Below are 16,417 nucleotides of genomic sequence, written 5' to 3'. Positions count from 1 at the left end.
TGAGGCTTTCCTTCCATCTTCACTCTGTAGACCACATCTTCCCACAGAGAGGATCTGCCAAGAGACCTGGACAAAATATCTGCATTGTTTTGCATTAGATTTAGCAATTGTTTTAAAAATTCAGCAAATGTGAATTAAAGGTGACTGAAACCAAAGTGCCACCAGCCAGATCCACACACTGAACACACTCCAACTCCAATGCTTTTCCCAGCTGCCCACAACAATTACGTAATGATTGCATGGACTGCTGTCAGCAAGTGTCACAGTTCTTGTAGCATGGCTCTTCACACAAATTGTTTTTACCACCTCTTCTCCTCTGCCAAGCACCTTGTTCTGATGAAAATTGTTTCTGATGAAAATGTTGTTCTGATGAAAATTTATTTACTGGAATTGTCAGAAAACTTTGTCACCTCACTATTCTCTCCCTTTCTCTTTTCCAAGTCACTAATGAATACACTGAAGAAACACAGAACCAAGCCCAGATCCATAAGATCTTGGCAGAGGGCCTCTCTCCTCTTGTTTTCATGACCCTCCTTATTGATCAAATTCTGATAGACGATTCATGCATTCAATTTAGAGCACTGTCGTTTCTGGCCAGTTTACTTTCCTATCACTTTGCACACAAGGAAAAGTGTCAGCTGCTGAGGTCTCACACAAGTAACATGGCAGTTTGAGATTTAAACCATTTAGCAATGGATACCGAAAGGTCCAGCAGCTATTCGGCAGCCTTCATCACTGCCCAGAGTATGGCAGTATTTGGTGGATCTCCTGTCTCCATCACTAGCACTGGGCAGCAAGCACCATCTCTTGTCACCTGAAAGGGGAAGGCAGTTGGAAGGGCAGGGAGCAGGGAAGGGAAGACTGCAGAAGGAGAAGGGGAAGAGTAGGGAGCTTCCTGCACTGTACACTTCCTCCCATGACAAATACACCTGCATCTCCCTGTTTCGACCCTGCTGAAGCTATGAGGTAGCAATTCCAACAGTATGGAAGATCACCAATGTTTAACTTTACGGAGCCTCTTCCTCTCACCACCAGTTTAAAGTGGCATTTTGCTCTCTCAGAGAAGCACAGTCCTGGGTACGGGCAGATCTCAAACCTAGGCACATTCTGATATAAGACTAAACGGCCTTGAGCCCTCAAACCCCTTACCTCTTGCTTACACCTCCCTCCTTGCAAATGTTTTCCAGTCTTTCCATTTGAAGAGCTGAAGACAAAACTGACCCACGCTAGACATGCCTTTTCTGTAATGAGCGTCTCCTGTAGACGCATAGACACTAGGAATATTAATGAAAAATAAAAGTAAAGATATGGTACTATAAATTTGAGTCAATTTTTCATTGACTAATTCATACAATTTCTTGGACGTTAGCCTGAAAACAAACACAGGACAGTTGCTGTCTTCACAGACACCTTGGTGAGGGCAGCAGGCTGTCCTGCCTCTCCCTGTAAAAGCTGTTCTGTGCAGACACCCAAATTTACTGAAGCACTCTAAAGTCAAGGCAGGATGCAGAAGAAGCAGAGTCAATTTGTGTGAACTGTGTTCTGGACTGCTTTAAACAAGGAGGCTTATTAAAAGCCAGTCCAAGTATTTTCATGCTCCACTGCATTTACTTCCATGTGGATATATCCTTTCACCCACATCAAATACTGTACATGGAATTACACTGTTGTAAACCATCCAGACTGGGAGATCATACCATCTAAATTTATATCAAACACTAATTATTCCCTTGCAGGTGAATGTGATTATGAAATTAATTTATTAAAACTGTATTTTTAATGCTTCCTTTGAAACTAGGAAACTAGTTTCTTAGCTTCCTTTGAAACTAGGATGACAATTACAGTTAGAACAGCTATAATGAGAATAACATCTTCGTTTTAAAAATATTGTGTTTGTGATATTCAATGAATGATGCATTATCCTGCAAAGAGCTATTAGCAATCTTATCTTTCCTTTGAAAAACAATTGTTCGTAAGTGCTGGTACTTAAGCCTTGTTTCTTTGCTAAATTAAAGGAGCAATTTACCTTTAAGAATTTTACACGAACAGCTTTGCATAAGCTATACTAGTAATGCAAAATCCTTGAAGACCAACTGAGAGGTTGAGATGAAGAAGGATGGCCTCAGAGTTTACCAAGCTGAGGCAGTAAACACATCCGCACCATCTCCACCCAGTCCTGTGTCAGTGAAGCTCCACAGAGCCAGAGGATCTATATAAGCGTTAACCGAAGTTTTGTCCCAAACTCTACAGGTTGGCCAGTTTACTGTCCCAGGGTTGAGATTTCGCAGTGCTCCTCAGATCCAGAACTTCTCTGAAGTCTGATTTATGATTGACTGGTATATATTTTTTTTCTTTTTTAACAACACCATTCACCTGATGTGGGTTAGGACAAGCAGCTCATTAATATTACTTTCACGTGACTGCGGTCAGTATGCCCTGACTCTTGAAACAACTACGAAACAGTTCCAACAAAGTGCACAAAGAGATAATTTGCCTAAATGCTCTTCGTGTCCAGCATCTATTCACATCAAAAGAGTAGCTTGGATACGCAGTACAAATGTGGATGGAAAGCCTGTTGCTGTTTGTCTCTTAACCTGATGAAAAGGTCCCTTGAGTTTATTTGCAAAAGCTTGAGAATTAAAGGCTAGAGTCAAGGCTAGAGTCAATAAAAATTTCTTCCTAGTTTCTGCTCCATAGAGGCCTGTACAAGCCCCAGTAACATTGAGAACTCACATGGCCTTACATGAAAGCAAACTGAAGTTTGAATTGGACCTGGTTCTTACTGAAGTTTTGCCAATGACTTGGTTGTTGAGTCTACACTTATGCTGGCAGTGCAGACTGCCAGAAAATTCACCAAAGACTGATTTCGTTAAAAATCCAATTTTCCATGTTTCAGGGAAGATTTCAAGGGACGGGGAGCCTCTCAAGAAGGAAGAAAGTTGAGAAATGTATTCATATGTGCAATTTCGAGACTACAACTATTCTCTTCACAATTTATTTCTGGACTATATTTCACATTTGAAGAGTAACTTGACATAGGATATATCCCGGATTGTATATTTACATTAGCGTGAAATGAGACCGGGCAGAAGACAGGCAAATGAGCCTATTTAAACATCAGAAAAAAGAGCCTCTTTCTGAAGGATTATTTTCTTGAGCAAATTTGTTTTGGATTTTAGGCAGAGGAGGAGGACAAGTTCTGGGAAGCCAGACAGCACATGCTTGTAACTTGTTCATTTTTCTTTCTGTCTTCCTTTTGAGGTTAACTTGAATTATAATGTCTCAGAAAATCAAGAGTGGAGGAAACTCCAAGAAACAAGAACAAGCTTGTTTTAGTGCTTAATGCTTCTTCTTCCAGATTTCTCCACAGCTTTTTAATTAAGCTCAGTTCAGGCTCACATCCCAGGAAGATTTTACTTCCCACATCTTCTGCAGCTTTCAGCTATTCAGCAGTCCTCAATATTCAGCTGTTTATAGACAGTCCAAACAAATGAGAATGTGTTTTATTTGCTGAAGTAAACTAGAACCAACTATCTGTTGTTTAAAGGTTGTTTCTGGCAGGACTCTGTCTGATAAGCCCCAGGTTAAGCCTCTTGTCTGCAAGGTGCATGGAACTGCGCAATGGTTTTGCAGAAGCAGAAAGAGCAACATAAGAACCTCTGAGAACTACAGTGAAAAAGGCAGAGTATAACTGTCTCAGCCATTAAAAGATAGCTGCAGCAATAGCTCCACAGTTTTCCTCAGCTATTATGCTTCTCTGCAATTTTCAAATCATCAATTCAAATAAAAATGGGTTTTAAAAAAAGCCTCTGTCTATAGCAAACTGATCTTCCAGAAGTTCTTCAGTATAACCAGTCAGCATATTTGTATATCTCCAAACATCTAAGCGTTGCAGTGCCTCTTCCTCACCTCACTCACTATGGTGTTTCTCATTTCACAGATAAATAACTGAGATGCAGGGAAGAGAAGTGTCATGCCCAAGATCATACTGTAAATCTGTAACAGAGCAGAAACTAAAGTAAAGCTCTGCAGCTCCTGGACTAGGGATACAACAGCTAGAGCACCCAAACTCTCTCAAAGCATACATAAGGGAAACACAGGATTAAAAGGCGCTAGGAAAAAACAAAGACGACCACAAACACAAACAATCTGTATACGCATATGTCACAGAATGCCCATAACTGTCTCGATAGGCAACATTTAATATACAGCTTTCGCTTTTATCTATCAATAGCCATAACATTATTTCCTGGAGTCCTAATGTCAAAACGGGCATGCCCAACTCAAAACAGTTCCAAAAGCAAATATTCCACCCACCAAAAACAAAAAACAAACAAGCAAAAAAAGCGAGAGAAAAATCTGACCTAAATCAGTAGAAGTACTAATCATTTTACAGACCTAACAAAAGCCATGTAAAGGCGGGAATCCAGACAGCAGGACAATGCTTTTTTCCAACAAAAAAAACTTTTTAAATCTTACCAACCACGGTAAGGAAATCTAATTTAAAAAGAACAAAACAGCAACATTGAAAACAAATTTTCTGCAGATTACAGTTCAGCCCTACTGGTTTACACAGAGAAAAAGATCATTATGTTCTGTTCCTTAAACTGATTTGTGGTTAAACTGCGATTTTTGGAGAACCATGAAAATCAAAGGACAGACTCAACTAAAAATGTTTTGTAGCTGCCTGGTCACATACAGAGAACTGCCAAAAATTTGGCATCAAGGTCTTTTTTTTTAATCTAAGTGCAAAACGCGGCGCTCAGAATTTTTTCGCTGCCAGCAGTGCAAACAGAATAGATTAGACAGACACAAAATCCACCACTAGGTCACCGGCACTGTAACTAGGACAGCAAGGAAAATATTTTGAAAAATTATCAGCATCCTGCCTTCCTGAAGTTTAGGGAGAAAAAAAGCTACATTTCCTTGTAAGAAAAAACGGGGTTAGATTTTTCTTATTGGAAAAGAGAAACTTTTGCAGCTTTATAAATGGCCTTGTGAACATCCTCTTTCCAAACCAGCTATGCAAAACAGGAAGGAATTATAACTTTAAAAACATATGCCCTGCTAACACCATCACATGCCCAACAGTAACAGCATTCAGCTGTCACCTCCTAGTCACCCTCCCAAAACATACAGGGCTGCCGACTCTGAAGATGACAATGCTTGGCAATAACACATATGCTTAATATTGAAAGAAAAAAAATCTTTTTGTTGTTGCTTCCCTTTTTGTTTCTTTCATTCACTCTCCCCAACTGGATATTATTTTCCTCTCTCAATCCTTCCAGCATGTTTTCTTTCACTGAAAAAAGTCCTTTTTATTTATTTTTTTAAACACAAAACAGATCTCTAACAATTTCCAGGAGAGAGGGAGGGAGAGAGGGAGGGAGAGAGGGAGGGAGAGAGGGAGGGAGAGAGGGAGGGAGAGAGGGAGGGAGAGAGGGAGGGAGAGAGGGAGGGAGAGAGGGAGGGAGAGAGGGAGGGAGAGAGGGAGGGAGAGAGGGAGGGAGAGAGGGAGGGAGAGAGGGAGGGAGAGAGGGAGGGAGAGAGAGGACAGACGACTGGCAGGTGTGACTAGCACCAAACTCAGGAGTCTCCACACAATCCAGGGTTCAGGCTAATCTAGCACCCTGCTGTGCCCTGCAGTTTACTCTTATTCCACCAGTTCTTGAATAGGGCAGACCCTGCTTGCAGTACAAAATGTCTTACGCAGTTTGCACGGCTTCGCAGCAGTTCCCTTGGGCGCCTGCCGCCACCCTCACCAGTGGCAGGGGCTCTCCAGCCCTCCTGGCGGACGGGAAGCTTCCCGCACAGCAGGAGCCGAGCGCAACGCTCCTCAAAATCGAACTGGGAGACTCAAGTGGTGCTTGAGGCAGCCAGGTCCCAAACCAAAAATGAAGACAAAGAGCAGAGAAGATAGTATCCTTCTGGCATCCTACTGAGCGTTGCCAACACCCCCTGCAAAGATACTCCCAAAGTGCCGGGTCTCAAGGGCTGTCAGGCTGGGGGGAAAGAGCCAGAACGGTGCACGTGCTTGAAACAGCGGCGTGGGGAAGAAAACAGCGGGAACAGGGGAGGTCTTTCAGGAGCTGCCCTGATTAGACTGATTTTTAGTAGAGGTTTCTAAAAGCAAGAACCATGTGGGAGAAGAAGAAAGAAGCAGAAGCAGGAGAATTTATATCCATTCAAAGACACCCATTCAAAAAGCACTAATATTCTTCCTCTTAGAAGTACTCTTTGATTTACACATCCAGCTTCCTAGTGAGGTTCTAAAGTCTGCTCGTTTCTACTCATTCTCCACTCAACCCCCCCCTTAGCTGTTTTCCCTCTTCCTCTCCCCCACTAACAACCATTTCCATTTCTCTCCTTATCCCCCACTGTGAGCCTTTCCTGCCAAATATGTTACCATTTAACAACAATGCCAAGCAAACAATTTTTTAAAAAGTAGTTTAAAGCAATCCAGGATAATAAAACCGTAACATTTAGCAGTATGGTTATATGAGTCTGGTGAACATATACTGATTTTTTATATTCAACTAAACCATTAAAACCAGCTTAAGTCAACTGGTAAGTTACTCACCAAACCGCATTTCCATCCTTTTTGGCCCTTCCCACTTGCACCTTTCATACCGCATCCGACAGCCTACCTATTCCCCAGCCTGCACGTTAACCCCATCAGACCTCAAACACAACGCTGCCCAGAGGCCCTCCAGGCTCTGTTGAGGTCAGGGGCAAAAGCCCATCAGACGTCTGTATCATGAGCATTTCAGCCGAGCTCAGTGCTCAACAGGGAGATGGGCGAGGAAAGCCTAAGATGCAGCAGGCAGCGAGTCCATGCTCCAGTGCCTACACGGGGTAAGCACATTTTCAGTTATGCTGACTTACCTCTAAAACAAGCAGCACTGACTTCACTACAATTTCTCCACAAACAGGCCAACCTTTTAAACATACTAGAGTGCAATTAATTTAGTGAAGAGAGAAAGGGTAGATGAGTGCCTTTTTCAGATAGATGGTAAAGTAGGTAATCATTCTTAGCTATAGTGTAAGCTGAGCCTGTGCTCAGGACAAAATGTATACATATATATTCACATCTGTGTATGTGTATTTTTATATATTTATATATACATATATGCATATATACATATATGCATGTATACATGCATTTATATAGGTATTTACAATTTTATACATACATACACACACACATATATATGTATATATGTTTTAAAAAGCCTAAGAAAATGCATCAATTAATAAATAAATCAATTTCTAAGCACTTAAATCTTGTTCTGAATTGTATGTAAATACGCTGTGTTTCACCCAAAAGCACCTTTGAGAATCTACATTCTGCAGCTCCTAACTAGGCGTATGAATCACGGTCAAAGTCGCTCGCCCATTCCTGCAGACGACCCAGGATCTGCCTGCAGCTGCCCATTCCAGCATCAAAGAGGAGACTGAGCTGGTTTGAAGCCAGGGGGCCTGGCTCCTGTTCCAGCGGTCACAAGCAGCACCATGTAAATGATGCCTTAGAAGGAAAAGGCATTTCAGGGGTAAGAAAGAGAAATATCAGCTATAATTTCAGGGTGGAGAATTTCCACTCTGCCAGCTCTTAGGCTACCTTACGTTCCCTCCAGATGGTGTAACTGGAGCTGAGACTGGAGCATGTGGCTTCAAATTAGCAAACCATAATCACTCCCCAATGGCTCCACACCCTCCTACGCTGAGAGGCAGTCCAATAATTCGGTTTTGCTCAACAAAACAGATTTGATCATATGGGCACTAACATCTCACGTACATGTACTGTATTTTTGTGCAAGACGGGGACTGCTACTCTGTGCTATGCGCAAAGCACTTAAGTCAGAATAACCTTACTACTATTAGAATATTACTAGTAGAATAACTACTACTAGTAGAATAATAAACTATTTTTGCTACTACTCCTGACTGCCTTGTGCAGCTTCCATATTCCTTGGATGGAAGGGTAAGACAGGTATGATAACATTTTCGAAGAATAGGCATCTGATACAACAACGATTAGAAGAAGTGATAACTGGACAATGATTACAATGAGAGATTATTGGAATATTCTGCCAGGTTCTTATTTTACACCTTTGTCTCTGAATTTACTCCAGCTCATTTCTCTTTAGCGTGTAATACCTACATTCATACATATGTGTTGCCTCCCTTTTCACACACACAGAGTAACTCTTAGCTCTACAGCCACCAAGGTTTGCACGTGGGCTGTCTGAATGCCACCATCCCGGCTCCTCCGATCTAAGGACGGCATCGGACCATAGGCAAACTAAGCCAGCGTAGAGTTCTCTGACTGGCACAGCAGCTGCCACTGGCAGAGCTCAGTTGCTCGTTGTCTTTTTCTTCTTTGCTCTGCTTTGCATGAGCCAATGTTTGCATTTTGTTATTGGAGCCTTTCCCAAACTTCAAATTACTCCTCACCGTTCCCTATGGGTTTCATTCTATAAATGTACTGCCGAGTGTAATTGGCTATATTCTTTCTACCAGCCCTACAACACACTTATCACTGCAGCATCTAAGCATTTTTACATGCTTTGTTTAATCTTTAGTCACATACGTTAGTCCTACCAGAATTTATTTTAAAGAGTTGTACTCCTGCATCGGTTAATACACTGCTGAATCATCCTAGGATATCATGATACTGTGTGAACACACAACTTATCTACACCAGAGGTGTATCAAAAGAGGTTCCTCTTGGACATAATTATAACTGACGTGACCTTTCACCAAGCTATGCTGCAAAGTCAATGACTTTTACATTTTTATTTAAAGAAACTGCCTTGTGTGTATCTGGCATTACAATATAGATCAATACCTTTCTGGAAGTCAAAATGATTAATGATTTCTTACCTATGCCCAACAGCACATGATCTTCATCCTCTTTAGAAGAAGCCACAGAATCTCTGAAAGGCTAGAAAAAGAAAACTTGAGCTAGCTCTTTGAAGACAAATGACAAAATTTGAGCCATTTTAATAAACACAACAGATAGTGCCACTCCCAGCCTCTATGAAGGATATGAATATGAATCATAAAGCTGACACTACAGGCTTGAACTCTAAACATAACCAGTGAAGAGAAGTCCATCCCAAACCATATCCCACTTGCCATGCAAAATCCAGCCCTCAGTTTGTTCTTCCCTTACAAGATTAGCTGTGCTTTGACTAGTTAACACAGTGTTTTGGACAAAAAAAGCAATGCATTTCTAAGAGAGCTCCTTCTCTATTACCTCAGTTGTTGACACCTGTAGAAATATCATAGGTCAGTTTGTTCTTTTATAGAGTGAAATATGGCTTTTATTGTCACCTTAAAAAAGACACAGTGAATACAGCACTAGAACTCTTTTGCCCAGCAAGATTTATGAGCTGCCACACTTCGCCCCAACATAAATTTTCAACACAGACTCCAAAAAGCATACAGAAGCATACACACTGCAGTAATATAATTTTGAAATGACACAGATTATAACATCTGAGTCTCAAAGAAATGATCAATCTTCTGCATAGCTGTCAATTAAAAAACCCTAAGAGGTTGTTCTTTTATAATAGTGATCTAACAGAAGTGGCAATCCAGTAAAATTCTCCAAAATTCAAACGCTCGTAAAAATTCACAGGCATACCCTATGGAGAAGATACTACCTTTATCAGATTTGCTAGTTGTTTCTCTCAACCTAAATCACTATTTTAGCTCCATACCAGTTGAGCTGGTATGAATAATTGAGCTCCTTTTTTAAAGGTTGATAAAAATATAACTAAGACAAAGATTTTCTGATTTTGCAACCAGACAAACAGAAATAAATAAAAAGCAGAATATAAAAATAGGGGACAAATAGAGCTGACTAACCACAATGGGATTTTTCACAAATACTGTTCCCCTCAAAAACCTGTTAGATAACTCCATGTCAAAGTCCATCTGAAAAACAATGGGAACTGCCTACTTTTTACGCTAACCGTTTTTCCCAGTCAGTCCCAATCAGTTTTTGACAGGCCTGCATCTCATCCGAGAAACAATCCAGTTAAGGATTCACAGTTACCCAAAAGATCCCTCTCAGCGACCGACTCCTCAGACATAATGAATCGCGTCATCTTAAGGATGAAGCTTGCACATACAGGAGATGGGTTTTGCTCCTGACATGCTTGAAGCCGAGCCGTATGCTCCCTGAAGGAACCAAGGATCACCACAAACACAGGAGCTTTCCGGTCCAGAAGCAGAGCTTGCTTTTCAACCTAGCTTTCCGGCCCGCAACCACGTAACAGGTTCCTTCAAATAATAATAATCTACACACGTAACTATTCCCACAGGATAGGAACGGACGGGAAACGTCGTTTGGCAGGCATTAGTCACCTTATTTATTTGTTAGCTCTGGGAGGTGCTCAGATAGCCTAGCAGAGGTTGCTCTTTCAAAACTTAAACTATTTGTATAAGGAGAAATCTGTACCTTCACATCATCCTGGGACAATTCATCAGATGCCAAGTTCACAGGACCTGTAAAAGCAAAGAGTCCTTCTTTAAATAACAAACAAATTCAGTTTGGGTCTGCTTTGGTTTGTGCTGCTGCTTTCTCTCCTTTTTCAGATGGGAGGGGGAAGCACTGAGCAAACAAACATGCCGGCAAGGCAGAACAATGGCCCTTTGCAGCCCCTGCATCTCCCCGAACCGGCATTCCCGTGGGCACAACGCGAGCGAGATGCACAACAAGTGCTATGTTATTGTCATGAGCCAGTTATGAACAGGGTATTGAAATTAAAGAGACAGGCTAGGAAAATATGGTGATTTGTCAGCTAGCTACTGATTAACCCTAAGGCGCTCAAAAGACCACCAGTCCTAAAGCCTAACACAAACTATGCAAAGCCATCGGGCTCCTTTTTTTTTTTTTTTCCCTGAAAAGGTTGCATGCATTTTTTTTAAATTAGACCTTGCATTTTCTCACACACACACACACACACACACACACACACACACACACACACAGAAAAAACTTAATTTCTGTCACTCTTTTATGGTTTCTTCTCCAGACTGTAGGAAAGGACACAGTTTATACAAAAACATGACCACACTCGGCAGGTCTTGCCCACAGCCTCCAGCATTACTGTAAACCAGCAAAGAGGAGCAATCTGGCCACCGGAATGCAAATTAACACCAGTATCCCCAGGGCTTCCAGGGCCATTATTATTTAGTAAATATATTTTCAATAATAATAATTATATAACCACAGTTATGCTGGTAAATGTTTCTTTTTATACTGAATATTTTAATTCAAGGTTCAGGTCTATTCTCAGGTACACAGATGCCTCTCCATGCTTCAGCTCGAGCAGATGAACATAAGCAGGACTCAGCAGCCAACGTAGTGTGTTTTGGGGAGCCGCCTGGAGGAACAGCGGTTCTTGCAGGACCTCTCTCCTTTCTTAGTATTGTACAAAGTCTAAAAAAATCTTTTAACAGTATCTTTGGAAGAACAATTCAAAGATAGCTGTTCATCATCTAAATCACACAAGCTCCAGCAACCACGACACCACCTGAAGCTCTCTGTAGGATGAAATTTTGGGATGCAATACGGACCCCCAAAGTCAGTGTGCAGGCAGCCAAGGACCTCAGCAGTTCCTCTGGATGCTGGCTTGAGTCAGGACTGCACAGGACTGGGCGCACGCTCATCAATATCTGAATGGTTAATTTTTAATTAATTTACCTTCTTTAATCAACCTTCTGCTACAATCAAAGCGACCTTCCCTTTCACTCCAGCGCTACCTGCTGCACTACTACGAAGGTGGCGCGACGGCCAGCACCCTCGCGCCGCCGCGATGTCTCCTGCCTGGGACAGGGCGCACGATGCGCAAGGGCGCGCGAAGTGCACCAGGGCACCAGACACCAAGGCCCATCGTGCAGGGGCTCCCCGCTGTCCACCAGCCAGCGGCACCACAAGCTACCACGTCACACCGATCCCCGGCTCTGCCTCAGGCTTGCTACACAGCTTTACCGAAGCAGTTTTACCTCCCTGTTTTAATTCCGTTTGTTAACTGCTGGCAGTAATTCCCTTCCCCTCCGAGGTAACCAGGCATGCCCAGAAACACTCAGGTGTCATGGGGCAAAGCAACAGGGAAAGAAAACGCCTACGCGGAAAGCTGGGGCCTACAGGACGGCAGTGAAGGTGTTCCCAGGTCTAACAGCTAAGGGCCCAAAAGGTGCCCTGGCCTGGCAGTAAGTCTACAAACCATGTTCTTTCAACACAGCAAGCACAATCACAAAGCCAAATTACTACACTAATCACTACCACCATCAAACAAATCATCCCAGGCACCGCTTTTCAGTTAGAAGGAACCAACGACTTCTTCTGTAACTATCACCAAAGAAACTGCCTTTACGGAGCTCAGTGGGAGATTTCTGGCCTTCTGAAAGCTCATTTCAAGAAAATGAACATCCAGGTTCCTCTTTTTGTGGTACTGACAGGCAACTGGCATTATTGCTACTCAGTTTTACAGTTCTTAAAGAAAAGCTGTTTTGTCTATAACTAACAGTTACCCTACAGAAGCAAATGTCTTCAGTCAAATTACAGACATGGAATTTCAAGGTCAGAAAAGTGGAAAAGAACAGAAACTACTGAATTAACTAAAACCTATTTCACCTTTGTGCTATATCCTTACTGGATAACGTATCATTCCACATATTTGAATTTAATTAAGTTGCTATGGGAGATCCACTGCTAAGCTATAGTATCACCTTACACTGAGCCACTGCTTTGGTTTGATTGCATTTCACAAGCAACATACTGCTATAGCAGCCTTTAGTAGATGATACCTCAGAGCTTCTGATAGCACTGTGTTTTAAAGATCTCTTGACCCTGACTTCAGGCCCACCCAAAAGTGGGTAAGTATTACTTATTAGAACTGCAGCTGATTTAAAAGTTGAGGGGGATCCTATTATGACATTAATGCACCAAATTAATGCCCTCAGCTTAGGAGCTAATTTGTAAAGGAGTTTCACAGAATGCAACTGAAAACATGATAAAAAGTACTCTGTTAATCATTTCGTATGATTTCTGCTTGTAGCAACAGCAATTTTAGCTAAATCTCTTGAATGTTTGCTAATGAGAGCATAAGACAGACCATTAGTCATCAGTTGTATTAATGATTTCTCAGTACCTGGATTTGGTGGTGGTTAGTAAAAAAGGCAAAATAAATGCTCAGTTGATATGGAAGCAATACAGACACCAAATACAATATCAAAACATGAGAAGATCAAAAAATTTTACTGCCTATCAGTGTAAAAACAATAATTAAGGGCTCTTCCTGTTTATAGGTAGATAACACAGAATGCAAAATTTACAAGTCTAATTATCACAGCTTGCTTGTTCAAGTCTTGGATTTTGCCAAAATGTGGTATATTCTTCTTGCCATTCACTTGAAGTAAGAATGCTTTTTTTTTTAAAAAAAAAAAAAAAAAAACCCTGGCACAAAACAACTGTGTTCCACCAAGGCACTGAAGTATTTCCTTCTACTGAAAACACTAAGAGGTAGGTGCCCAAACACCTTTGTGAATCTCAGCTTAGCAGAAAAAAGGGAGCAGAAGCTTTATCATCAGAATTCAGAATGAGACTAGATATCCTGAACTTGTGATTCCCTCGCTGGGGGATCAATATCCGTTGATGTTCATTATTTGCTTGCCCCAAGTCAGGCCAAATTAAAACTGCCTAAGGCAAAACATCAGAGTAATCATCACCTAGAACTTGCACTGCCCAAGCTACTGCCACACACAGTGTTACCAGTCTGCACCATTCACCTTCCATCAGTGAAGAGCCACATGAAGATGATGCTGGCCAAAGTACAGCACTCAGAGGAATATCGAGAGCCGACGTGCACACTGTGTCATCGAAGTCAATCACATACCTTGTAAACTTACAATAACAGGTTCATAGCTTGCAAGTGCTAACAACTATTTATTGTCTCTCTACAAATTTACATTCTGTTGGCATTACACTTGTTGCCTGAACACTGCTGGAGAATTTCTAACACTAACGCAATGACTGTTTCCCCGATGTATTCATTCACTTAGGGTTTACTTAGGGTTACACTAGCTGATGCCATTTGGAATTGTAGTTCAATTCTTTTTTCTCAGTCTAGTCTTGATCCTGTAAAAAGCTTACGCAGGTGCTCACATTTATGTTGATTTCAGTAGGACTGCTTCCAGCACAGCAAGTTTGCAGGATTGGAGCCCTCTCACAGAACTAACCATTTTCAGCTAGTCACTTCATCCAAATATACAGTGCCAGCCGTATAAACAAATGAAAATCTGATAAAAACTTTTAATTAATTCCTGACAATCATACATAAATGCCCAAAGTGCCATGCTTTTGATGCTTAAGGATGTCTTTTTTGTGATTTTCTTTTCAATTATAAGAGACCCTTGTTCTAAGGTACATAAGGCTGTATCTTAGAGAAAGAGCATTCCCATCAGAAAGCACAGTCCTGCAATCCTTATAGAGGTAAACTACTCACCAAAATATTGAATGTCTAATTGAAATACATGGGAATTTCACCACAATGAAGTAGGCTGGGCTAGATCCCAAACCTATTCATACAAAACATTATTCTATTTGACCTGCCCTTATCTTTATTAAGTTGATTCATTTGGTTTTACTGGAATTTGCAGGCTGGAGTGTTAGTTCAGCTAAACACTGCCCTCTCCTGGAACTTACTGACATTTTTCTGGCTCCTGGAATAAAATTAGTAAGGTTTTCCCAATCACTGTAAATGCCTTAATATTTTGTGAGCAATTTCAGTTTGACATTGGAAAACTGATGCTCTGTAGGGAGCATTGTGATTCACATAACTCTTACAGTGCATGACTTGAGTATTCCACTGTCAGGTCTCTAATGTCATATGAACTATGTGATCTTCCTGAATAAATAAATGGTTTAAGAGTTTGTGCCAACTTTCCAGAGCTTTTAAAGACTGTAACATTATGGAATAAAAAACTGTACCTTCTACAGAGCTTGTTGTACTGCAGGGCATTTTTGGACCTTCCACTGTCTCAACTTGGTTTGAATTAATACTCTATAAAAAAATCAAAATGACAGTAACTGTATTGGATACTCACAACATTTATGTGATAACTCAAAAATGAAGTTAACGACTAGTAAACAAACAAGTAATAGTAAAAGGACTGATAGAGATTCCTCAGAATATCAGTTTCCCCCAAGTGGAAAACCAATAAAATATTTTCAACTACAGACAGAAATTACCTTCTGCTTACAATACACAAGGGATCGAAAACATCAGATTTAGCATTTGTACTGTTTAGCACTGTTTATAACTTTATTCTCTATGAAAAAAGAAACATGGCAGTTATGAAGAACAAATCTGTTCAAAACTCTTCTGGTTAACCTTGAAAGCATCCCTCCAAAGTGAGCAGTTTTTACAGACAAGGAAACAGAAAGGAGCCTCTGTGAGGACTAAGCCCTGACTCGGCGGCCGAGGCAGGCTGGAAGGCAGGACCGCTGCTGCTCCAGCGCCGGCTCCCCGGCCAGGCTGGCCCCTCCGTCCCCCGCTCTGCCTCCTCCTCCCGATATTGCCCCCACTAACAACAGGAAGGTGAGGGTGAATCCAGGTCCTTATTTTAGCCATTACCTTCAAAGGATATAAGAAAACGAGGTGGGGAGAGAATGTCTCCTTTTGTGCTAATCTACACCTTTTGTTGCTTTTAGTTTTTTCCTTTTACAGTTAGGTTTCCTGTATACTTCTCATCTAACAAAGCAGCAAATAGAGAAAAGGTACAGTAATATGAGTATGAAAGAACAAAGTCAGGGAAACACTGGGCCGAATTTTGCAGACAAACAGTTTTGAAAGCTGCATAGTCATCAAGCTGGATTCACCTCCTCCTTGAGAAATTACTAAACCTATCTATACCAGGCAAAAAATTACTTTCTAAACATGAACGATCGTAATCATTTTAGGTGATTATCCTGGTGAGCAATTTGCCCCATTGTTTTGTTTTGTTTTGTTTTTTTTACCCTGACACCATTTCACATTTGGCCTTTAGTCCCTGGATTTATTCTCTTGCGGAGGACCTTTCCCCCCCCGGCTGTACTACCTCCAGCAAATGACACAGCCAGACGTATCCCCTTCACCAGCTGATGAGGGCTGTGTCAGCAGTGCAAGATTAAGACTGCAGATGTAGGGCTTGTAGTGCTCCCTCCCTCCAGCTTTCCTCTAAGGGTGGTTGCACGGTCCCTGCAGCCTCGCTGATGGACACTGCTACCACTGCTGCAATTTCTGCACTGATAAGGTCATTGAAGATTGAATAATTTTGAGCTCTTTCTCATAATCTTCAGAAATCTCTCCTCCATACCGCCTAGCAAACTCACTAAATCTGTGGGTTTCAACTTTTTGGGCTT

The 16,417-nt window shown here is 41.5% G+C and overlaps 1 protein-coding gene across 12 annotated transcripts in view; it reads right to left on the bottom strand.

Moving 5' to 3' along the window:
- Positions 1–16,417, bottom strand: part of LOC112987015 (rho guanine nucleotide exchange factor 28) — a 133,736-nt gene that overhangs the window by 66,513 nt on the left and 50,806 nt on the right. For all 12 annotated transcript variants that reach the window (XM_064499971.1, XM_064499978.1, XM_064499973.1 and 9 more), the window contains 3 exons: positions 15,005–15,077; positions 10,469–10,515; positions 8,884–8,944 (listed from right to left, as the gene is read on the bottom strand). In XM_064499971.1, coding sequence (XP_064356041.1) covers positions 8,884–8,944; positions 10,469–10,515; positions 15,005–15,077 — 181 coding nt within the window. The remainder of the gene's footprint in view (positions 1–8,883; positions 8,945–10,468; positions 10,516–15,004; positions 15,078–16,417) is intronic.

The sequence above is a fragment of the Dromaius novaehollandiae genome, chromosome W, assembly GCF_036370855.1.
Source record: "Dromaius novaehollandiae isolate bDroNov1 chromosome W, bDroNov1.hap1, whole genome shotgun sequence".
NCBI classification, from domain to species: Eukaryota; Metazoa; Chordata; class Aves; order Casuariiformes; family Dromaiidae; genus Dromaius; species Dromaius novaehollandiae.
This window is presented reverse-complemented; position numbering and strand designations above follow the sequence as displayed.